The following is a 25,430-nucleotide window of genomic DNA, read 5'->3' as shown; positions in this document are numbered from 1 at the left end:
AATGACTCACGTAGATGTGTTTCACTAAGGAAAAGAGGAGGTGCGTCTGACCAGCTATGTTGGATTACAGAGTGTACAGGGCTGAACAGTCAAGCTCTGGTGACTGCTGGACTGCATAGTCATATTTAGGCACACTATTCAACTGCTACAATAAAGTGGATAAAATGATAGTACAATGTCTATATGAGTGAATATCAATGACTGTGATTTCAGATAAGGCTTTAGCTAACAGAATTGAGTTATCCCTGTGCTAGATTATACTATGCTTGGGAAACCTTTGTAGGGCTCATTCACACCAGATGCATTGGGGCTATGCTGGCAACTATTTCCAGCACAGCCCCAGTACATAGCAAAGTTCTGCAAAAAAAAAAAGTGAAATACACCAACTTCCTACTCATTAACATCGCTTCCTAATGCCAGATGATTATTGAGTAGGAAGTTGGTGTATTTCACACTGATCGTAAATTTCCTTCTCCCCATGTGGGAGGAGTGACTTCCTTCCCCTCAGGTATAAATTCATTGCATGGAACCGGAAGTGATGTCCTTTGATGACGCCCTTAAGGAGGGGCGAAATGCATCAACGTACTTCTGGTTCACGCTAAACCATTGATGCAATTTCCACCTCCGTGGAACGAATGCCAACCAGTGGCGTACTTGGATGATTTCTAACTGATGCCTGTTTTTGCCAGCTGTCCTGTAAGTGGCGCCCAGGTCGAGCTTTGCTCTTTATTTTAGCAGTATTTCACTATGAGTTTCCTCTCTGTTTCCCCATGTATGGAGTGTGGCGAATCCTCTCTGATATAAATAAATCCCTCTGGAACAGTACCCGAACAACCATCCCTACACCCCAGATCACTAGATCACAGCCTATTTTGACCCCAGACTGCAAAGCTGAGGGTCCAATATTTTTGGTGAGTGGGATCACTGAAGGGGATAGTGTGGCACCTCACACTTTAGAAGTTTGGAGCACTTTTGCACTTTATTTAATGTAACCTATGAACACCAAGCACTTTATTATGTATATTCTATGTTTGTAAATTTATATGGCATCAGCCATTATGTAATTGAACTGTTTAGATTAATATATTTTCTGCCAGTGCTGTTTATATATATATTTTATCACTGGGTTGTAGCACCTTTGCACAGCTGCTGCAGTTTTTCATGTATCATCATTTGATCACCTTAGAGCGAGTTTTTGTATAGTTCATAAGTTTACTTACCCTGGCATAATTTATGATTTCTTGGCCATTTTCAAGAGAATATGAATGATAACACAAAAACTTTTCTTTCACTCATGGTTAGTGTTGAAGCCATTTATTATCAATCAACTGTGTTTACTCTTAATCACAACAGAAACTACCCAAATGACCCTTATCAAAAGTTTACATATCGCAGTTCGTAATACTGTGTATTGCCCCCTTTGACATCAATGACAGCTTGAAGTCTTTTGTGGTATTTGTGGATGAGGCTCTTTATCTTCTCAGATGGTAAAGCTGCCCATTCTTCTTGGCAAAAAGCCTCCAGTTCCTGTAAATTCTTGGGCTGTCTTGCATGAACTGCACGTTTGAGATCTCCCCAGAGTGTCTCAATGATATTGAGGTCAGGAGACTGAGATGGCCACTCCAGAACCTTCACTTTATTCTGCTGTAGCCAATGACAGGTCATCTTGGCCTTGTGTTTTGGGTCATTGTCATGTTGGAATGTCTGAGTACGTCCCATGCGCAGCTTCCTGGCTGATGAATGCAAATGTTCCTCCAGTATTTTTTGATAACATACTGCATTCATCTTGTCATTCATTTTGACCAAATTTCCTGTGCCTTTGTAGCTCACATGTCCCCAAAACATCAGAAATTCACAGTAGGAATGGTGTACCTTTCATCATAGGCCTTGTTGACTCCTCTCCAAATGAAGTGTTTATGGTTGTGACCAAAAAGGTACATTTTGGTCTTATCACTCCAAATGACTTTGTGCTAGAAGATTTGAGGCTTGTCTTTGTGATGTTTGGCGTATTGTAAGCGGGATACTTTGTGGCATTTGCGTAGTAATGGCTTTCTTCTGGCGACTCGACCATGCAGCCCATCTTTCTTAAAGTGTCTCCTTATTGTGCATCTTGAAACAGCCACACCACATGTTTTCAGATAGTCCTGTATTTCACCTGAAGTTATTTGTGGGTTTTTCTTTGCAACCCGAACAAGTTTCCTGGCAGTTGTGGCTGAAATTTTAGTTGGTCTACCTGACCGTGGTTTGGTTTTTAACAGAATCCCTCATTTTCCACTTCTTGATTAGAGCTTGAATCTGCTGATTGGCATTCTCAATTCCTTTGATATTTTTTGTATCACTTTCCTGTTTTATACAGATCTTTTCCTGCAGATCTTTTGTCAAGTATTTTGCTTTCCCCATGACTCAGAATCCAGAAACGTCAGTGCAGCACTAGACGAAAGATACAAGGGTCTGTCAGCAGTCAAGAAACTCATTGGCCTTTTATACACACACACTAATTACAAGGACCCCTTTGTGTCAACTTGTGTGCATGTTATCAAGCCAAAATCACCAGGGTATGTAAACTTTTGATCAATGTCATTTGGGTAGTTTCTGTTGTGATTATGATTTAAAAAGAGTAAACACAGTTGATTGATAAAAAAAAGGCTTCATACAAACACTAACCATGAGTGAAAGAAAAGTTTTTGTGTTATCATTCATATTCTTCGAAAAATGGCCAGGAAATCATAAATTCTGCCAGGGTATGTAAAGTTATGAGCACAACTGTACAGCCGACAACAGATGCCCCATATCAAGCCTAACGGTGACATCACCGCCCAGTCATATTAGCCATTGTCAGCAATTTCTCCTCTCCCCTGAAGCTGGCTGCTGGGGAAATCACATGACCATACCAGAGCTCCCTCAGAATAGGTACATATAATCATCTTCCTTTCATAGGTTATTTAGAATAGGAGTTAGAAAGGGGATGGGAGCAGGTTTAAAGAGGAGCTCCAGTCTTCCCCAAACTCATTAAAAGTTAGCAGCTACTGTAGCTGCTGACTTTTAGTAGTATAAAGCCTGCAGCCTCACGGGCGGTTTCCCACTGCGCATGCGCAAGCCTCGCTGTGCTTTGTGAATGGTCCTGCAGTCTTCTGAGAACTGTGATGTGTCCAAGAAGGCTGGGCCAAATTTCTGCTCGGATCACCGCCAGAAGTGGGAATGGGTGCCTGTCAAAAGTAGGTACCCCCTCCCTCCCAAAAGTGCCACCTGTTAAAGAGGAGGGAGGATAGGGTGGAGGATGCAAACAAGTGGAACTTTTGGGTGAAGTTCTGCTTTAAGGATAGTTTGCAACAGCCTGGAATTTCACAGCCGTTGTGTATTTTATTCTTCTACATTAATAAACCTTCCAATGAGCTCTTGGTTCCCCCCAGTTGGAATATATCTGGATTATGGTCATGTTCTTTTTTATGAATACATTTTTTTCTATTTTTCACAGACTATTTTGCAAACCATATGGGGGATTATGAAGATGTCCTCTCTTCCTTGGAAACCCTAAATTTGTCAATACTAAAGGCCATGGACTACACTAAGAAGGTGAGTTCTGCAGGCTGTCAATATATATATATATATATATATATATATATATATATATATATATATATATATATATATATATATATATATATATATATATATATATATATATATAGGAAAGTTCTAAAGCAACCTCCTATGCCTGTTACTTCATTCTTCTTTTTATAATATGTATTTCTCAAGAACTTTAAAGGCGTCCTTATATGGGACAGGATTGTCACACACATGCTATTTTCCTTAAAGAGGTCCTTCAGTAATTTTTTTTGCCAGTCTTCAGGTCTCCGGTGCTGGCATGTTTACGGTGGCAAGCCGGTTGTGACTCCTTGCCTTATAGCTGGCTCCCCACTGTGCATGCGTGAGTCTCGTTGTACTTTGTAAAAGGACCCGCATTCTCCCGGAACCTTATTAGGTAAGGTTTCGCTTTAGGGTAAAATGCAGGTAAGACAAGTTAAGAAGTTAATATGAAATATGGTATTATATATAGTGCACAGGACTGTAATAGTGGAAAGGACAATAATCTCATAACACTCTTTAAACCCCTTGTATCTTAGACCATCAAAGGTCTAAGTTCTGAGAAGCTAATGTAGCACTGACCCCCGAAGGAGCGTCTTGTTTTCTGGGCTTACCATTTACCTTCTCCACCTCGTTGTTCTTGTCTAGGGGTTCCCGAGGTTGATGGCCCAACAGCTGCAGAGACCGACACTTGAAATCCCTTTTGAGGAATTTTTATTTGCATAAAACGTTGAACAAAACACAGTCTCTCAGTTGGGAATAGAGGGTATGGGTAGGAAAGCTCAGATACTTGTTTGAAAAACTGCTGACACTTGAAATGTCTCTCTAGATGATCCAGGGAATAGCCACTCGCAACTGGATACTTCATCTGTTGTATAAATCCTGGTTCATGGATTTAGCAGCCGAAAAGTGATTCAAACTTAGCAAAGTCTCTGCCACAGACTTGGTTGTAAAACTTTAGATGAACACAAAGTCTCTCACAGGAACTTAGTTGTAACCAAAGGATGAAATTAGGAACTTTCTTACAGTACCAGAATCTTGCAGCCAGTCCGGCGATATCATAAGAATGTGGATTTACTTGGTGTTCTTACAGCTCAGCTTCCAGGCTCTTACCGAGCAGCCAGCCTCGTGCATGGCCCTCTTCTGAAGAGTCCTCCCCTGGTTGCATTTTGAGTTTCTGGGCCTCTCCAAACCCGAGACAGCACCGGACCACCCTGAAATTCTCCTTCCAGTTACTGCGCTTCGGACTAGCCAATCGCGAGACTCGGAAACGGATGGATCCGCACCCTAGTCCATGAGGTCCTCTGGGGGCTGGTCAGGAGGACCAAGACCATGGAGTTAGAACATACTTCTGGACCGGAACCCAGAATCACGTGACTTCAGCACCTTAAGTACCCTCTCCCGGAATACACAGCGAGACAACGCACCCACTGACTCAGAGAGAGAGATTGGTACCCAATGCGTCCAACCAGACTGCGTTCCAATGCCTGTCAGAGGTGATACATGCACCTATGACCAGGCAGAACATAGTACAGTCCAGCCAAACTGATGCCAAAATCACAATTTAGTGAAATTAACCCCAAGACCAAACTACAGTCTTAGGAAAAAACTAAATTTACAAACATAGCGCGTATTCATGGAGTACCGGCGCTACACTAACATCTTATGTAATCCAGGCTTTTTGTTTGTAAGTATCTTGGTGTCTCCCTTATATCAGCCATGCAGAGTATTCTGTCTACAGCATTGTAAATGCTTGTTGGTTGCTGTGATGGCAATGATTTCAAAGGCCAGCAGAAAATGGTTTGACTTACTTTTCTTTCCATGCAAAGTAAGTGAAACTATACCTCCAGGCAAGTCTGACTTACAGTATATCTAAAACCAAAAGCAAAAATATAATATATTGCAGTTTATCAATCTTTAAATGTGATGGGCTACAGTAGTTTTATTTTTCTTTGCTGTTTTTTTACCTGGTGATCCAGCCAGTAAGTGTTACCGTACTTACTGGCATTGACATGTTATAATAGTTACATTGGTTTAGCTTGAATCAATTTAACTATGCAAATGACATACCTGGCCAATAGTGCTGGAAGTTGGAAATCACTAAAGTAGACACTATTGTGGTAATCTCCACTTCTGGTCCTGCTCCGAGTGGCAAGCTGTAAGCATTGTGTGGTTGGATATTCAAAACAGGAGCCATTCAGAAAATGCTTTGCAAAATATTCTTTGGTTGGATGAGGTTGAGAGCGCGATTTCACTATCACTGTCTCTTTACCTGATCCAGCACTTTGTGATTGTTTATCCACTACAGATCCGCGCTATAGCCAAATGACGGCTACAACGCGGACCTCCTTTGCTGGGACTACGTCTATTGACGTCGTCCCGTGCACGAGCGGCTTGTGCGCCCCCTGAGGGGAGCGCGCGGCGCGCTCTGTGATCGGCGAGTCTATGAGACTCGCCTGATCACGGATCCGAGCAAGGGGACGATCCTGACCCCTTACCACGTGATCAGCTGTCAGCCAATGACAGCTGATCATGTGATACAACGGAGCTGGCTATTATTCCAGCGTGAGGAGAAAAAAAAAGAGCCAGTCCCGATCACGGCCAGCCCTGCCAGTGCCCACCTGCCCCCTGCCAGTGCCACCTCATAAATAAATAAGTGCCCCCCGTCAGTGCCACCCATCAGTGCCCATAGTGCCACCCAGCAGTGCCCATAGTGCCACCCAGCAGTGCCCACAGTGCCACCCATCAGTGCCCACAACACAACAACGGTGCTGCACCCCAGTGCCACATATCCGTGCCCATCAGTGTCATCTACCAGTGCCCATCAGTGCCGCCCATCAGTGCCAGCTATAAGAGCCACCTATCAGTGCCACCTATCAGTGCCCATCAGTCCCATCTATCAGTGGTACCTATCAGTGCCCCTTAGTGCCACCCATCCGTGCCATCTTATCTGTGCCCATCTTTGCCCATCAGTGCCACCTTATCTGTGCCCATCAGTACTGCCTTATCTGTGCCTATCGGTGCCACCTTATCTGTGCTTATTAGTGCCGCCTTAACTATGCCTATCAGTGCCCACCAGTGCAGCTTATCAGTGCCCACCAGTGCAGCCTATCAGTGCCGCCTCATCAGCGCACTTCAATGAAGGAGAAAAATGACCTGTTTGCAAAATTTTATAACAAACTATTAAACATGATTTTTTTTTTGCATCTTTTTTTGTTTGTTTAGCAAAAAATAAAACTCCCAGCTGTAATTAAATACCACCAAAAGAAAGCTCTATTTGTGGGAAAAAAATTATAAAAATTTCATTTGGGTACAGTGTTGTATGCCCGCGCAATTGTCATTCAAAGTGCATCAGCACTGAAAGCTGAAAATTGGTCTGGGCAGGAGGGGGGTTTAAGTGCCCAGTAAGCAAGTGGTTAAAAAATGCAAAGCCTTCTTTGAAAGGCACCTGTGCTGAGTGGAGGACCTCCTGTGTTCACAATGCAGCAGGGCAGCCACTCAGCAGAGGACCTGGAAGCTAGTGGAGATCACTGGAGTAATGGTGTCTACTTCTGTAATTTGCAGATACCAGGGGCATCAGCATATATTTCATATACAGTATCTTAAAAAAGTGAGCACACCCCTCACATTTTTGTAAATATTTTTATCTTTTCATGTGATAACACTGAAGAAATTACACTTTGGTACAATGTAAAGTAGTGAGTGTACAGCTTTTATAACATTTGCTGTCCCCTCAAAATAACTCAACACAAGGCCATTAATGTCTGCACCACTGGCAACAAAAGTGAGTACACCACTAAAGCCTTGAACACACGCTTAGGTTTTCAGACGATTGAACGTCCATTTTTGTGGCATGCTAGTCTCATGTTGAAAGTGATGAGGTTACTCACATTACAAAAATTTTCATACAAGAGATTACAACATCAGAAGTAACGTAATGTGTTGAATAGTTTTGTATGTATTCTTTCATTTCTGTGCATTCGTGGTCTTGCTCTTACATTTTTTATTTTGTATGAAAACCATACTAATGAAATGAAAATCGGACGTTCAGTTTACATCCGACAAAAATGTTATAGTTTGCAAATCCAGCTGACGAAAAAGTGAAATCGACTGTCGAAAGCACCGTACTAACAATCCGAAAATCGTCAGACAGCTCTGTGAGGCCACCATTATTTTCCAGTGCTGCTTTAATCCTCTTGGGCATGGAGTTCACCAGAACTTCACAGGTTGTCACTGGAGTCCTCTTCCACTCCTCCAGAGCTGGTGGATGTTAGAGACCTTGCGCTCCTCCACCTCCTGCTCAATAGGGTTTAGGTCTGGAGACACGCTTGGCCAGTCCATCACCTTTACCCTCAGCTTCTTTAGCAAGGCAATGGTCATCTTGGAGGTGTTTTTGGGGTCGTTATCATGTTGAAATAATGCCCTGTTGCCTAGTCCAAGGAGGGAGGGGATCATGCTCTGCTTCAGTATGTCACAGTACACATTGGCATTCATGGTTCCCTCAGTGAACTGTAGCTCCCTAGTGCTGGAAGCACTCATGCAGCCCCAGACCATGACACTCCTACTATCATGCTTGGCTATATGCAAGACACACTTGTCTTTGTACTCCTCACCTGGTTGCCGCCCTACACGCTTGACACCATCTGAACCAAATAAGTTTATCTTGGTCTCATCAGACCACAGGACATGGTTCCAGTAATCCTTAGTCTGCTTGTCTTCAGCAAACTGTTTGCGGGCTTTCTTGTGCATGATCTTTAGAAGAGACATCCCTTCAACCTCTGCAGCAATGCTGGCAGCACTCATATGACTATTTCCCAAAGACAACCTCTGGATATGACGCTGAGCACAAGCACTCAACTTCTTTGTTCGACTATGGCAAGGCCGTGGCCACCGTGCTGCAGCTCAGTTTCAGGGTCTTGGCACTATTCTTTTAGCCCTAGGTCATCCTTATGTAGAGTAACAATTCTTTTTTTTTCAGATCCTCAGATTTCTTTGCCATGAGGTGCCATGATGAATTTCCAGTGACCTGTAGGAGAGAACACCAATTTAACTCACCTGCTCCCCATTCACACCTGAGACCCTGTAACACTAACGAGTCACATAACACCAGGGAAGGAAAATAGCTAATTGGGCCCAATTTGGACATTTTCACTTTGGGGTGTACTCACATTTGTTGCCAGCGGTTTAGACATTAATGGCTGTGTGTTGAATTATTTTGAGGGGACGGCAAATTTACACCGTTATACAGGCTGTACACTCACTACTTTACATTTCTTCAGTGTTGTTACCTGAAAAGATATAATAAAATATTTACAAAAATGTGAGGGGTGTACTAACTTTTGTGAGATACTGTGTGTGTGTGTGTGTGTGTATATATATATATATATATATATATATATATATATATATATATATATATAAAATTGAAGGCCAGTATGGTGGCCTGAATTTATGGGAGGAGCCCAGTGGGTATTTAAGCTGGCTGCTCGCCCTTGCTCTCTGTCGGTTCCAGTGTGCGTTTCGTTGCGTCACCAGGCCGACTCTTCAGCTCACTGCACGTTCATGAGTCTGTTGTTCCGACTACAGTACATTGCGGTTGCTTATTTGTGGTTAGCTGTTCAAAGTCTTGGTCGCTGTCACAGGTAGGATTCGTTACCCCCCTTGTCGTATCACGTTCAACCAGCTTGTTTTCTAATTTTTGTTCCCCATTCCTTGTTAGTTCTGCCGTGGAGCTTACGAATTGTTCGTGGCCTCCAGTACATAGTAGTCACAGGCCCTTCCCTGTTTCTTCTCCGATTCACAACGGATGCATGGCACACTTACCACAGTCCAATTTGTACCTAGTCGCATCAGCATCACTACGGTTCACATCGGACACATCCCGCACCGATTCATACCGCTCACCCCCATACCCTACTAACGATTCATTGTCTCATTCACCGATCCATATTACTTCATGCCATATTCATCACATAAATTCGAGCCTTGGCAGCACAAGTGGCCTTGGCGGCACAAACACTTCGCTCGCATCCGACGCACCGATCGTAGTGGTTTGTACCATACCCTACCTTAATTATCCATATCATTGTGCTGACCGATTCGCATTGTGTCAGCAGACACATGTACCACACGCCAAACCGAACCTAGTCCCAAAAGCGGCACAACGGTTCTCATCCCACGCATCGTTTCGTAGCAGTTCGTACCATACCCTACGATTTCTTATTTATATCATTGTTCTGAACGATTTGGATCGTGTCAGCAGCTACATGCATCACACTCCTAACTGAACCTAGTCGCACCAGCGACACAACAGTTCGCATCACCCTCATCCCACGCACCAATTTGTAGCAGTTCGTATCATACCCTACGATTAGTTATTCACATCATTGTTCTGACCGGTTCAGATCGTATCAGCAGCTACATTCATCACATCATCACACTCCAAACCGCACCTAGTCACATCGGTGGCACAGCACACTCAACTCGTTACACTCCCTATCATAAATCTACAATTTGTTATGTATACCATTTTTCAGAGTTCGTTCCTACACATACTATTTCTGCTATCCTTTTCTTTTCGCCTATTGGTAGGTTACCTTTGTTGCAATCATTGCAAGAAAACGCATCAGCAATTGCTGCAAAACTCGTAACTCGGCTTATAATCATTACAACAGGCTTCTCAGCATACACTTCTTGCAAGTACTTGCATCTCAGCAGTTACCCATTCACTACGCCACAAACATGCTTCTCAGCCTCAAACCCCTTGCAAACGCTGCAAGTATGCATCTCAACATAACTTCTTGCAAATCCCTGCAAGCCACATTTCATTTTAGTGGCACTTAAATGGCCACTCGTCTCCAGTGGCATTCATACAACCCACTCATTATTTTCCTCTGTCTTACTTCCTCACATCAGTCAAGTTCAGGTGCCATCCTGTACCAGGCCGGATGTTATTTCCCAGGGGAAAAAAAAAAAACGCAATGATTGCATCTTCACCATGGCCAGTAGAAGCACAAAAAGGGGGAATTAAAAAAAAATCTCTTGCTGCACTTATGTCACCCCTACTACAGGTATTCCCCGTCGACCAAGTTCGATCCTAACCAGGACCTCGCTACTAGAGTGTCAGTCAGGTGCGTAGTTCATGGGTTTCTCCATCACATCATTCTGCAGCACCCTTGCACTGTACTATTACTTCACATACATCATTGGACATACTCTTCAGGCATTAGTTTCTGTCACCTATGTCTATACTTGACACTCTATTTTCGAATGACACCCTTCACCTTGCAGATAAGGTCGCTTAACAGTAGGCTTGCTGGCAGTGCAAGTGTTGGCAGGACGAGCATACGTCACCCACTACAGATTGCAACATTCCTACGTAGGCCGCACCAGACTTCATCTTCTTGCCCTAGTACGCCCTGGGGTTCTGGTCTCTAGGTTGTGCTTGCCAGCTATCGGTTATCTCCTGGCCCACCTCGGCCGCCTTGCACTCTTCTGAGTTTTCAAAATTTTCACTCTACATAGTTCTGCCACAACAGAACACTGTCAGCTCCTGTCTACGCCTATCATTCCTTTTCCTGTGCTTCTCTATTTTTTTCTTCCTCTCCGAGTTTTCTCTTTACCACTCTGCACTCTATCCTACAGCTATGTCTCTTCTTAAACATGAGCACCCCTGCCTCAGAGGGCGGCAGCGTATAGTCCCTCAGGTGATGGACCATCCCCAAGCTCATTTCTGAGCTGAGACGCAGGGATAGCTTTTCAGGCTCTTTTTCCCACCTCCAGCTGCATTCTTTGATCTCCTTAACTGCAACAGATTTCGACGTTCAGACCACAGTCAACCTTTTGGAAGTTCGCCCACCCATAGCCCTCCCTGATCAGGTCTTGGTCCCGATAACAGCTTCTCCTTTTGCAGGTACACCAGGCTCTACACCTATCGTCCTCCCTGCTCATCTTGTCCCAGCCAGCGTCAGGCAGGATATACTAGAGGCCAAAGACGTCAATATAGCATCACTGCTCATCTCAGCCCACGACTTAGCTGACAACAAATCCTCTGCCTGGGGGGACCTCTCAGTAGTTGTCAATTCGAAAGACCCCAGGCTCAGTCGTAAGCTGTCACCCACCGAGTTCGCCCTGGCCTTCGGGATGTTCAGGGACATCCTTTGTTCAGTCACCCCCAGCAGGAGGGAGCAGCTGGACTTATACCTCCATGCAGTGCTAGATCTTGCTTACAAATATGGTGGCTTTGCCTTCTATGACTACCATCGGTCGTTCTCAGCCAAAGCAGTAGCAAGACCTACCCAGTTCCAGATCAGTACTGACTGGAGCGGCACAGACACAAAACTGCTCTGTTGCCACTTTGCTGGTCTTCGTTCCCCACTCTGTGCGATTTGCCAATCTTCCACCCACACAGCAAATTGGTGCTCTGAGGCAGCCACAAGACGCCCTGTCAATTTCCCTTCCACCTCTGGCTTCCCTTCCACCTCCAGCTTCAACCAGGACCTGTTAGGCCCACCACAACAGCAACAAGTAGACAAGTTGGGACGACCAGTCTTTTCAGTGGGGGGCGCGGCAATATGCAACAACTTAAACCAAGGAGGGTGCTCCTTCAGCCAGTGCCGCCTACGGCATTTCTTTACTTCATGCCACAAAGCTCACCCAAAATCCACGTGTTGATGAAGCAGCTTAACAAATCGTGACTAAGCTGGGTGGATGTCCTGTGGCTGAGCTTCTACCTCTCCGCACACCCCACCACTTCACTGGCAGTATTCCTGCTACACGGCTTCACAGCAGGAATCCACACTGGCGTCATCACCTTACCCCTCTGCACCCACGAGTGCAAGAACCTACAGTCAGCAGCCATCAATGTTCACGTCATAGACACCCTGTTACAGACTTAGTTGGATAAAGGGTTCATTATCGACCCCTTCTCACAGTCATTTTCCAGATTTGGAAAGTCAGCCCTATTGGGGCAAGTTCACAAATAAACTCTGCTTAGTTTACGACTTGTCTGCACCTCATTTCTCAAATATTATATAAATTGTCATCATGTTTTTATACATGCTTTTTAAATGCATAAATACTTTGGGATGGATGTTGGCAACGTTTTATTTGAGAAATTAACATTTCTGCTTGTGGTTCATCAAGTTATACTAATCAGTCTGGCGGTGGCACGGCATGAAGTGGAGGGATTCTTACTATTTTGCCACCAAGCTGACCTTTGGCTCTAAAAGCAGCCCATGGCTGTTTTACGTTTTTGCCCAGTCCTTCACTTGGATCCTATCACACCAGGCCCAGTGCCACAAGGTTATCCATTATCTCGACGACTTTCTGCTCATTGAATGACCAGACATGCTCCCAGTAGATCTAGACAGGCAAAGAGTGGTTTTTAACAAGCTCAATGTGCCTATAGCCGAAGACAATGTGGAAGGCCCAGTACATTCCATCACCTTCTTGGGCATCGTCCTCGATGCACAGGCTATGCAGGCTAGCCTGCCTGCTGACAAACTAACCCGTGTTAGGTAGGTCATACACGTTTTTACCCGGTCACAGGGCTGTACTAAAAGACAGCTGCAGTCCTGTAGGCATGTTCAATTTTGCAATGAGGATTATTCCACAGTGGCAGTCATTCATCTCATGGCTTTTGGTCTTTCTCGCCCAAGTACAGGACCCCAACCAAGTCCTCGGACTAGACCCAGCAGCCATAGTGTACTTAACTATGAGTTCCTCACCAACTGGAATAGTATATCCATGTTTATTCCCTCAGTATCAGCGAGGTCGCCACAAGTAGTCACAGGTCAGACAGTACTCTTCACCACAGACAACCAGGCTACGGCTGACATCATTAGGAAGGGTAGATCCAAGTCGCTCCCCTTCATGCCCTTCCTGCGCAGGCTGGTGCAATTATCATTACATCACCAATTTAATATTAACTGTGAGCATATCCCTGGCAAATGCATTGCCGCAGCAGATGCACTTTTTCGCTTCAATTTTGTCTCAGGCCGCGTACACACGGGTGGATTGTCTGTCCAGAGGGGGTTACAGTGAATAGATCTGGCGCTATACCTATTTATTGCCAGAAAATGTGTCACTAGGGACTCATTTATCTGAAGTGTTCAGCATAATGGCAGGTAGTAATTAAAAATGGGATTGGCTATATCAGTGTACCAATAAAATGAAAAGTGTTGAACCAGCTCAATTATATAAAATATACAACATCCTAACAATTAGTGAAATAAAAATTGAAAATTAGTAAAAAAATAATAGAAATTACATATATTCAAACAGTGAATAATTTCCAGCGTGCTGGCTATTTAAGTGAAAAAAACGAAAAGATAATGAAAACTAATGGTCCCAAGAGGGTTGTGACAATTGCTAGTACGAATAAAGTGCTGGTGCTATTACATTTGCTGATAAATTAGTAACAATTAGGTATAAAACTGAGACAGACTGTGCTGTCTTCAAAACTGTTAGTGCACTAACGTGACGGTGAAGTTTATACAAAATTCATGCAACAAGTAAAATGACACAATAAATAGGTGGTAAATGTCAATACTTCAAGTGAAAACGTGCACCATAAAAATGGAAAAATGAAAACTGAAAAAATGAAAAAATGGATAAAAAATATATATGTGAAAAAATATAAATAGATAGTCTCTGATGAATAATAGGATTAATGGGATTGTCCCGTGAGTGGGGGGAGGGGGTGTGATAAATTCAGATCTTATTCTCCATGCACTGTGGTTTGGATTGTCTGTCCAACTTAGTCCGCTGAACCGTGTTTCAGCGGACAATCCGCTCGTGTGTGGGCTTCAGCGGACTTTTTCAGCGGACAGTCTGACGAACAAAGTCTTACGGAATTTCCGTAAGACACTCCGTTCAAACTTGGTTTTGTCCGTCCAAACTTGGTTTCAGCGGACAGTCCGCTCGTGTGTAGGCAAGTTGGACGGACTAAGTATGGCGCATGCTCAGAAAGGATTTACACGGCCGAAGGTTGCATTGCAGTGTATAGGACGTCGTTTTTCTAGTCCCGTCGTACGTGCTGTACACGTCATCGCGCACGCTTTCAGCGGACTGTCTGCTCATCGTTTGTGGTCAAGTCCGTTCATGCAAATTTTGAACGGACTGTCTGTCGGATTGTCTGACGAACTTAGTTGGGCAGACAATCCGCCCGTGTGTACGCGTCCTCATTCTTCCAGGTATCTGGAGCCGACCTATCATCCACTCCTATCCCAACTTGGTCTCAACTAACAATGGATTGAACCCACATCTTGCCAATGCAACCCAGCTCATCAACCACTCGCTGTCTAGCAACACACCTAAGGCTTACCACACGGCCTGTAACACCTACTGCAGGTTCCTAGCTGCTTGTCCCGGAACCACAGCAAACGTCACTCACGTCCTAGCCTTCATATCTTATTGCCATACACAGCGGGCACTAGCTCATAAGACTATCAGGCTGTACCTAGCCAGTATTCAGCATTTCCTGTCCTTACAGAATCCCAGACAGCCACTGTGTTCACAGCCCACACAGTGAAAGCCCTGCTGTGCAGAATACAGAAGCAGCAGTCCGCAACCAATAGCAAATGCTTACCCATCACAAGCACTATCTTCAGGGGCATGTCCGAAATCTTCTCTCCTACCCAGCCAGCCAGTCTCCAGTCCGTTACTGCCTTTGAAGGTCAACACCCTGACTGGCAGTCAGTTTATCAAACATTTTAGGGTCCTACTGCTCAACTTAGGCCTAGACTCCGGGTGGTATTCTGGACATTCCTTCCAGATCGGCGCAGCCTCAGCCACATCTCAGCATGGAGTACCAGACCATGTGATCAAGAAGCTAGGCAGATGGAAAACCGCCTGCCTCACCAGATATATTCCGAACCCTCAAGTGGAGATGGCCCTAGCCTTCTCCAAGCTTGCTCAATGATCTTAGAACCAATAAAGATATATCCCCTACCTGCTTATTTTTGGCCCCTTTTCTTGGCTTACCTACCAAACGACCGAAAGCCACCCCTCAGGTCTATTTATATTGTAAGTCTTGCCGCGTGTTTATGTGATCCACATCTGTCTCGGTCTAAGGGCCATGACCATAAATTAGAAGGCCAGTATGGTGTCCTGAATTTATGGGAGGAGCCCGTGGGTATTAAAGCTAGGCCACTTGCCCTTGCTCTCTGTCAGTTCTGGTGCGCGATACCCTCCCTCCCATTCCCCCTTTTTACAACATTTCTCAGCACACTTTCCTCCACAATTATTCATTACTTATCTTGGATATGGCCCCTTTTATTGGCTTACCTACCAGACTACCAAAAGCCACACCTCAGGTCTATTTATGTTGTAGGTCTTGTTGCGTGTTTATGTGATCCATATCTGTCTCGGTCTTAGAGCCACGACCATATATATATATATATATATATACATTAGTCCAACCTGGACCAATGTAACTATGTACACTATAACATGCCGATGCCTGGAATTATTCTTTCAGTATTAGCTATAATATACTATATTTTTGTTTTGAGGTTTAAAGATGCTTAATAGACTGTTTTGGTAAGATTCTGTTTCTTTTATGGTATTTATTGGCTTAGAATTGTCTAATATGAAAAACTTCTCAAGAATATGTAAAAAGAAACATACAGAACATTTTGTAGCCTAGAGAAAAAGCAAATATAGAAGTACCAATAAAGAATTCAAATAGAATATGTGTCAGCTCTTGATTTGCCCGTGAACACAGAAAACTCACATGGGACTTGTCATCACATCGGAGTGTATTACATAGCTTGCTAGGTTGAATAAAGACACATGTCCATAGAGTTTAACCTCTGGCAAACTCCCGCAGTTTGATCGTTTATTGTGCCGAGCTTAGCTTCACAGTGCACACAACAGAAGGTACAGCAGTCATCACTGAGTACTCTAGACCTCTTTGTGTTTGCACAAACTGATTACATAGAAGTGATCTGTGCCATACAAAATATGAAGTCTGGCATTTCCCTTCAGCTTTTTAAGCGTAATCCTTTTATCATTTGTATTCCTTACGGATTGTATTTGTGCCATTGCTCTCAGATTTGCAGCGTTGGAATCTTGTTAGATTTGCACATTGTGCTGCTTCAGAAGAACTTTGTGAGGTTGTTGAAGTAAACACTTTGAGGTCTGCAGAGTCAGCGGGTCATGGCATTGGTATTAATTAGGACTGAGTACATGGCATTCTATTCTTCTAGGCTGGAAGCAAACCCTATTTGCCGTGCATTATTTAGCAGATGATATGCCGCTCTTAGCAAACAACTTGTCAAACCAGCATGTTTTTCTGACAAAGTCCATTAGCCAAAGTGACCTCAATCTTCCTGCTGTGAAAATTCTGTCTTGTAAAAAAAAAATTGCATTTATTAGGTTGAACTAAACCTACTGATTTAACACTTACCTAAAATAGTTTCATTCTATGCTTGCGTCGTATAACTGGCACAGTTGCTTGTGCTCTCAACTGAACTCTCAAGCCATCAAATGGCTGGTGTCAATTCTGATCACATGTGCAACACCATGACTAGTGCAATTTAAATCGAGGCTAAGATGACAGCTTCCTTGTCTGTGAAGGACAGGAGGGTTTAGTTCTTCCTTAATCTCTGGTCTGAAAACCAGCATTATGTTTTCAAATGAGGGTTTGTTGCAGTTATTAAATATAACCAGCTGACAGGTATACCTACTTTTCTTGTTTTATGGGATGGGTCTAGGATCCGTCCCAAAAAATGTTAAGATTGTATTTTTTTGTAATTTCCATTAAAACAGAAACATGTTTTTATAATTTTTCCTTACGTTTTTAAAGTGTATGTAAATGGAGGAAATATCCACTATATGTCTGCAATACATGCACGTTTCTACACCTTATTTCCTTTAAAGACTCTGCAAGTCTTATTAAAAATACCAGTTAATCCTGATTGAAATGCTCTCCACACCTAATTACCATTACAACTCAGAACCCACAGCGCTGAGCTGTTGGGATGACCATTAAGTTCCTTTTGTTGTCTGGCAATCACAAGGAATGATGTCATTTCTGCATAGTTGCCTTTTACATAGTTAGTAAGGTTGAATAAAGACACCAGTCCATTCAGTTCAACCTGAGTGAGTGTCTACAATTGTCCCTATCCCTGTACATTGCACACTCACATCGGTCCCTACCCTCAAGGAGCCCACAATCCAAGTTCCCCATTCATGTACTAGGGCCAATTTTGGACAGAAGCCAATTAACCTACCTGCATGTCTTTGGAGTGTGGGAGGAAACCGGAGTACCCGGAGGAAACCCACGCAGGTACAGGGAGAACATGCAAACTCCAGGTAGGTAGTGTTGTGGTTGGGATTCAAACCAGTGACCCATTTTACTGCTAGGCGAGAGTGCTAATCACTACACCACTGTGCTGCTGAACTTTAGAACAGCCCCCCCTCTCCTCTGTTCTACAACATGGGCTGATTTGTTTTATAGTCCAAGAAAAGAGCTAGGAGGTATATGGGCACCAAGACAAGTCAAGATTGTAAGTTAACCACTTAATAACCGCCCTATAGCCAAATGACGGCTTCAGGGCGGTTTCTTAACTGTGGGAGGCCGTCATATGACGTCCTCCCAGAATTCCGCTCTCGCGCGCCCCCTGGGGCACGCACTCGAGAGCATCCGTGACCGCCGGGTCCACAGGACCCGGCGCATCACGGATCACGGTAAACGGCCGCTCGTCGCGGCCGTTTACCACGTGATCGCTCCGTCAAATGACGGAGTGATCACTTGTAAACAAACCGGCGTCATGTTATGACGCCAGTTCCTCCCTCCCCCTCTCTGTACCAATCGGAACAGCGGAGGGGGAAGAGATCGGTGTCAGCAGCGATGTGGGCTGCATCTGCAGTGCCCACATCGCTGCTCACCGAAAATTAGCCCCTCAATTCCCTGCAAATACTCTGCAATACCCTGCCATTACTCTGCATTAATCTGCAATACCCTGCAATACTCTGCATTACTCTGCATTACTCTGCATTACCCTGCAATACACTGCAATACCCTGCAATACTCTGCAATAGTCTGCATTACACTGCAATACTCTGCATTACCCTGCCATTACTCTGCAATACCCTGCCATTACTCTGCATTACTCTGCATTACTCTGCAATACTCTGCAATACCCTGCAATACCCTGCAATACTCTGCAATACTCTGCATTACCCTGCAATACTCTGCAATACCCTGCAACGCTCTGCAACACCCGCCAATACCCTGCAACACTCTGCAATGCTCTGCAACACTCTGCAATGCTCTGCAACACCCACCAATACCCTGTAACACTCTGCAATGCTCTGCAACACCCGCCAATACCGTGCAACACTCTGCAATGCTCTGCAACACCCTCCAATATCCTGCAATGCTCTGCAACGCAATACTCTGCAACGCCATACTCTGAGATACCCAGCCATACTCTGATATACCCAGCCATAGTCGGTGATACCCTGCAATACCCAGCCATAGACACCCCCCCCCCCTCCCGCCGCCCTCCGGTGCTTCTACCGACTCGCCAATACTATCAAATCCAGAATCTTTTTTTTTTTTTTTTCCAGGCTTCCCAGCTTAGAGGTGAGATGCGGGGTCTTATTGACCCCACATCTCACTGTAAAGAGGACCTGTCATGCCATATTCATATTACAAGGGATGTTTACATTCCTTGTAATAGGAATAAAAGTGATCAAAAAATTTATTTTTGGGGAAAAAAATGTCAAACTAAAATAAATAAAGTAAAATGAACAATAAAATTTTTTTTTTTTTTTTTAAAGCGCCCCTGTCCCCATGTGCTCGCATGCAGAAGCGAACGCATACGTAAGTCCCGCCCACATATGAAAACGGTGTTCAAACCACACATGTGAGGTATCGCTGCGTACGTTGGAGCGAGAGCAATAATTCTAGCCCTAGACCTCCTCTGTAACTCAAAACATATAACCAGTAAAAAAAAAAAAAAATCGTCGCCTATGGGGATTTTTAAGTAGCGACGTTTGGCGCCATTCCACGAGTCTGTGCAATTTTGAGGAGTGACATGTTAGGTATCGATTTACTCGGTGTAACTTCATCTTTCACATTATGCAAAAATTGGGCTAACTTTACTGTGTTTTTTTTTTTTAAGCACAAAACTGTTTTTTTTTCCAAAAAAAAGCATTCGAAAAATTGCTGCGCAAATACCGTGCGAGATAAAAAGTTGCAACGACCACCATTGTATTCTCCAGGGTGTTTGCTAAAAAAACATATATAATGTTTTGGGATTCGATGTAATTTTCCAGCAAATAAATGATGATTTTTTACATGTAGGAGAGAAATGTCAGAATTGTCCTGGGTGCTCCAGAACGCCTGATGGCGCTCCCTGCATGTTGGGCCTCTGTATGTGGCCACCCTGTGTAAAAGTCTCACACATGTGGTATCGCCGTACACGAATGTGTTTTGGGGTGTAATTTGTGGTATGCATATGCTGTGTGAGAAATAAACTGATAATATGACAATTTTGTGAAAAAAAAAAAAAAAAGTAAAAAAAATCTTGATTTTGCAAAGAATTGTGGGAAAAAATGACAACTTCAAAAAACTCATCATGCCTCTTACTAAATACCTTGGAATGTCTTCTTTCCAAAAAGGGGTCATTTGGGGGGTATTTGTACTTTTCTGGCATGTTAGGGTCTCAAGAATTGAAATAGGCCGTCAGTACTTCAGGTGTGATCAATTTTCAGATATTGGCACCACAGCTTGTGGACTCTATAACTTTCACAAAGACCAAATAATATCCACCAATTTGTACTTATTTTTACCAAAGATATGTAGTGGTATAAATTTTGGCCAAAATTTATGAAGAAAAAATTACTAATCTGCTAAATTTTATAACAGAATTGAAGAAAAATTCATTTTTTTACAGAATTTTCTGTATTTTTTCTTTTATAGCACAAAAAATAAAAAACCCAGCGGTGATTAAATACCACCAAAAGAAAGCTCCATTTGTGTGAAAAAAAGGACAAAAATTTCATATAGGTCCAGTGTTGCATGACTGAGTAATTGTCATTCAAAATGTGAGAGCACCGAAAGCTGAAAATTGGTCTGGTTATTAAGGGTGTTTAAGTGCCCAGTGGTCAAGTGGTTAAAGCTGGCCGTAGATAGAATGAAATTCTGCCAGTTCAACAGGGATCGGACAAATTTTGATCCATCTATGGCTGTTCCCACTCAACAGAAGTTGATCTAACGATTGACCTCTGTTGAACGGGAATGTTGGAAAACTTAAGCCGATCAACGTATTCTAACGGCAAACGAGTCGCTGCTGTCAGAATACAATGGCACAGTGGGGAGGATTCCTTTATCCACCTCCATTGTGTGGATGGGAAAATCCATTGGAGGATAGCAGGCACACGCGCGCCGCAGGAGCATGCCCGTGAGTCCCGTGGACTCGATGTTCCCTGGCAGGCCCGTGATTGTGGCACGGTGAGGCAGAACGGGGCGATGCCTATGAAAACAAGGCATTTCCCTGTTCTGCCTAGCAACATGGCAGGGATCTACTGCTCCCAGTGATCGGGAGCAATGATCTTTGTCATGTTCTAGTGAGTTCACCCTACAGTTAGAACACGCTGATGGAACACAGTTGACCCTTTAATCGTCCCCTAGTGTTTAACCCCTTCCTTGCAAGTGACATTTACACAGTAATCAGTGCATTTTTATAGCACTGATTATTGTATAAATGTCAATGGTCCCAAAATAGTGTCAAGTTCCGGATCTGTCCTCTGCAATGTCGCAGTCATGATAAAAATCGCAGATCGCTGCCATTACTAATAAAAAGAAAAAAATAATAAAAATGTCATAAATCTATCCCCTATTTTGTAGACGCAATAACTTTGGCGCAAACCAATCAATATATGCTTCAATATATACCCTTATTACGATTTTTTTTTTACCAATAATATGTAGAAGAATACATATTGGCCTAAACAGAGGAAGAAACTAATTTTTTTATATATTTTTGGGGGATATTTATTATAGCAAAAAGTATTTTTTTCAAAATTGTCGATCTTTTTTTGTTTATAGAGCAAAAATTAGAAACTGCAGATGTGATCAAATACCACCAAAAAAAGCTCTATTTGTGGGAAAAAAGGACGTCTTTTGTTTGAGTACAACGTCGCACGACCGCGCAATTGTCAGTTAAAGCAGCTCAGCGCCATATTGCAAAAAAAGGCTTGGTCAAGAAGGTGGTAAATCCTTTGGGGGCCGAAGTTGTTAAGAGGACATTTCCCTTACTTTGTAGACTTTGCTTTTACCTCCTGCTGTGTCTATAGAAAAGTGAATGGAAACTATCCAATAAGACACGTGACAATAAAATCTGACAGTAATGTTAACCATTCTGAAAGTTGCTGCAAGAGAAAAAAAGTTTTAGCTTTCAATAGCAGTACTACATGTCTCTCTTTTTTTTCTTGTCTTGATTGCCGGGTCATCTTCAAAATACATACTCACCCGCACAGTGAATCCAGGTTTGCCCCCTGCAAAGTGTTGTTTGGGTGAAATGGTCCCGCACTTCCATCTTGGTCCTCAGCTGACTTCCTCTTCCCGGTTCAGGCAGCCAGCGCTGGTTGATGTTTCGAGTCTGCTCTGTATTCCTGGTCTTTCAGCTTCTTGGGAGATATGAGTTTCCCAGATGGCTGCAGGACCTAGGCCAAAATGGCCTCATGGCCATACTAGAAATAATAAAAACACATTTGTGATTACGTAAGGGGAAGAAGGTTTGAAAGGAGCAAGCTCCATGTTTTACGTTTCGTTTCGTTTCAGGAGAGAATCCAACAGGGAGAATAAGACCACCTTGTAAGGATCACAACTGGTGGGCATACTTGGAACCAAATGCAGCGATGCTGATGCTAAAGTCTTCGAGGGACATACAAACTTTGTGTGATTTAGTACACCTAACTACCAGTTCTTAGTATTAACTACATCAAGAAAATATTACTAGAATATCTGGGTTTGTAAAAGCATAGTGATGAGACAGGTTAATAAGATTTGCTGATGCTAAATTATTCCTGTAAGGGCTCTAGGGAGCTTTTGGGCAGAAAAAACGATTGACTCGCGTAAATATGTCTAACTGTGCCTAAATGATAGACATGTTTAGTGCTCGGAGTTTTCGTTAATTCCAGAAAAAAAATATATTCTGGCCAGTGGAATCCATAAACGATTGGAGCACATAAACGTTTGTGCAATACACTGTTTTATGTGCGTTTTTTAAAGTGGTTGTAAATCCTTACATGAAAGAAATCCTCCTACATTAATTGTACCTGTTTATCTGCATCTGTCTCTTCTCTACATCAGTTTAAAGTCCAGAATTGAAAGGATACAGTCACTTAAAAATATATATATATATATATATATGCATAGTATATGCAGGTTAAAAAATGTGCATTCACCATTTTTAATTATTTTTTTTTTTATAGGAGCCCGGAAAGCATTGCACCAGCGATCAGCGGTTTGCTGTTGCCATGCAGGTCTCCTGCCAATTGTCAGTGTAAGATGTCTGCCCCGTACATCGTACGGCTAGACAGTTTCGAACTGACAGGAAGACTCTATGAACTACCATGGCGCTGAACAGCACCGTGGTCGTTCATTCAGAACTGCAAGCCCACAGCTGCTAAGGATGTGGGGGCTTGTAGTTAATTCACACACAGTGTGAATGAATGATGCAAACATGTAGGATCCTGCTATTTTCAAAAAGTGACAGCTAGTAGGGGGAACTTCTCCCTATACTGCTGTCACAGGGAGAGAAAGGAACAGCGAGCAGCTGCAGCTGTGGATACATGTTTCACCCTAAAAACTGGTGGAACATGTAATAAGGTGAAAAGGGAACTTACTAAGAGCTTGTCTGAATGGTCTTAAAAAAGGGGTCTGAGATGTGGAGCTGGAGGGAAGGGACACACCCCTTCACACAGGAACAGAGCTGAGGCTGTCAATCACCTAGAGATCCTTCCCCTGTCACCTTTGTTCTCTTGGTGTCAGGAAAAAGTTGTCAGAAGTGATTCATGTTGATAGCAGGGAAACAAGGCAGCAGACAGAAATGACACTTTACTGCTCTTAACTACTTTAAGGCCGCGTACACACGGGCGGACTGTTCGCCCAACTTTGTCCGCTGAACAGTGTTTCAGCGGACAGTCCGCTCGTGTGTGGGCTTTCAGCGGACAGTTTCAGCGGACAGTTTGACGGACAAAGTCTTTCGGAAATTCCGAAAAACTGTCCGCTGAAACTTTGTTTGAGCGAACAGTCCGCCCGTGTATAGGCTACTTTCGAAATGAGCAAACTGTTCCCGCTCGGAGGAAAGTCTGCTCATTTCGAGCGCGTGTGAAGGTAGGCGGGGCCCGCGACGGAGACGTCGCGGGCTCCGCCGCCTGGAATGGACTTAAAGGGGAACCCCAACGCTGGAAAAAAATCAGCGTGGGGGTCCCCCCAAAGTCCACAACAGACCCTTGTCCGAGCACGCTACCCGGCCGGCCAGGAAAGGGGGGCGAGCGAGCGCGCCCCCCCTCCTGAGCCGTACCAGGCCGCGTGCCCTCAACATGGGGGGTGCCTTGGGGAAGGGGGGGCCGTGCGGCCCCCCCACCCCAAAGCACCTTGTCCCCATGTTGATGAGGACAAGGGCCTCTTCCCGACAACCCTGGCCGTTGGTTGTCGGGGTCTGCGGGCAGGGGGCTTATCGGAATCCGGGAGCCCCCTTTAAGAAGGGGGCCCCCGGATACCGGCCCCCCACCCTATGTGAATGAATATGGGGTACAATGTACCCCTACCCATTCACCTGTAAAATAAAAGTACCCAAAAAAAAAACACAACACACGAGAAAAAATATTTTATTGCACAGCTCCGGGGGTCTTCCGTCTTCGGGGGTCTTCTCGCCGGACTCCTCCGCTATCTTCGTGTAGCTCTTTTACTAGCGGAGGAGTCCGGCTTTCTTCCTCCCCGCCGCCGGCCTCTTCTCCCGACTTCGGGGGTCTTGTCCCCCTCTTCGGTTCTTCTGCCGGGCCACCGCGCCTTCTTGTAGCTCTTTTGCAGGCGGTGGCCCGGTCTTCTGTCGCCGCCGCCTTCCGTTCTTCTGCCGGGCCACCGCGCCTTCTTATAGCTCTTTTGCAGGCGGTGGCCCGGTCTTCTGTCGCCGCTGTCGCCGTCGCCGCCTTCCGTTCTTCTTCTTCTTCTTGTTCTTCTTCTTCTTCTCCAGGAGATGTTGACACGACGCTCTCTCCGGCCGGAATGCCAGAGCCGCCCTGCGCTGCCACTTATATAGTGCCAATGGGGCGGTGTCACATGGTATATGTCACATGGGTTGGTCACATGGGTTGATGTCACATGGGGACTATGACATCGTAAGGGGGCGGGGTCACCATGTGACATCAACCCATGTGACCAACCCATGTGACATATACCATGTGACACCGCCCCATTGGCACTATATAAGTGGCAGCGCAGGGCGGCTCTGGCATTCCGGCCGGAGAGAGCGTCGTGTCAACATCTCCTGGAGAAAAAGAAGAAGAACAAGAATAAGAAGAAGAACGGAAGGCGGCGACGGCGACAGCGGCGACAGAAGACCGGGCCACCGCCTGCAAAAGAGCTACAAGAAGGCGCGGTGGCCCGGCAGAAGAACCGAAGAGGGGGACAAGACCCCCGAAGTCGGGAGAAGAGGCCGGCGGCGGGGAGGAAGAAAGCCGGACTCCTCCGCTAGTAAAAGAGCTACACGAAGATAGCGGAGGAGTCCGGCGAGAAGACCCCCGAAGACGGAAGACCCCCGGAGCTGTGCAATAAAATATTTTTTCTCGTGTGTTGTGTTTTTTTTTTGGGTACTTTTATT

General features: G+C 44.4%; 1 protein-coding gene across 3 annotated transcripts in view; it reads left to right on the top strand.

Moving 5' to 3' along the window:
- NECAB2 (N-terminal EF-hand calcium binding protein 2) overlaps positions 1-25,430 on the top strand; it is a 381,291-nt gene that overhangs the window by 219,093 nt on the left and 136,768 nt on the right. For all 3 annotated transcript variants that reach the window (XR_013262872.1, XM_077455750.1, XM_077455751.1), the window contains exon 5: positions 3,476-3,573. Coding sequence is in view for 2 of the 3 variants with exons in the window: in XM_077455750.1 (XP_077311876.1) it covers positions 3,476-3,573 (98 nt within the window). In the remaining variant the exon portion in view is untranslated. The remainder of the gene's footprint in view (positions 1-3,475; positions 3,574-25,430) is intronic.

The sequence above is a fragment of the Lithobates pipiens genome, unplaced genomic scaffold (genome assembly GCF_037356315.1).
Source record: "Lithobates pipiens isolate NorthernLeopardFrog02 unplaced genomic scaffold, aLitPip1_a1.2 Scaffold_10, whole genome shotgun sequence".
In the NCBI taxonomy this organism is placed as follows: domain Eukaryota; kingdom Metazoa; phylum Chordata; class Amphibia; order Anura; family Ranidae; genus Lithobates; species Lithobates pipiens.
The sequence above is the reverse complement of the archived record's forward strand: the minus strand, read 5'-3'. Positions and strand labels throughout refer to the sequence as shown.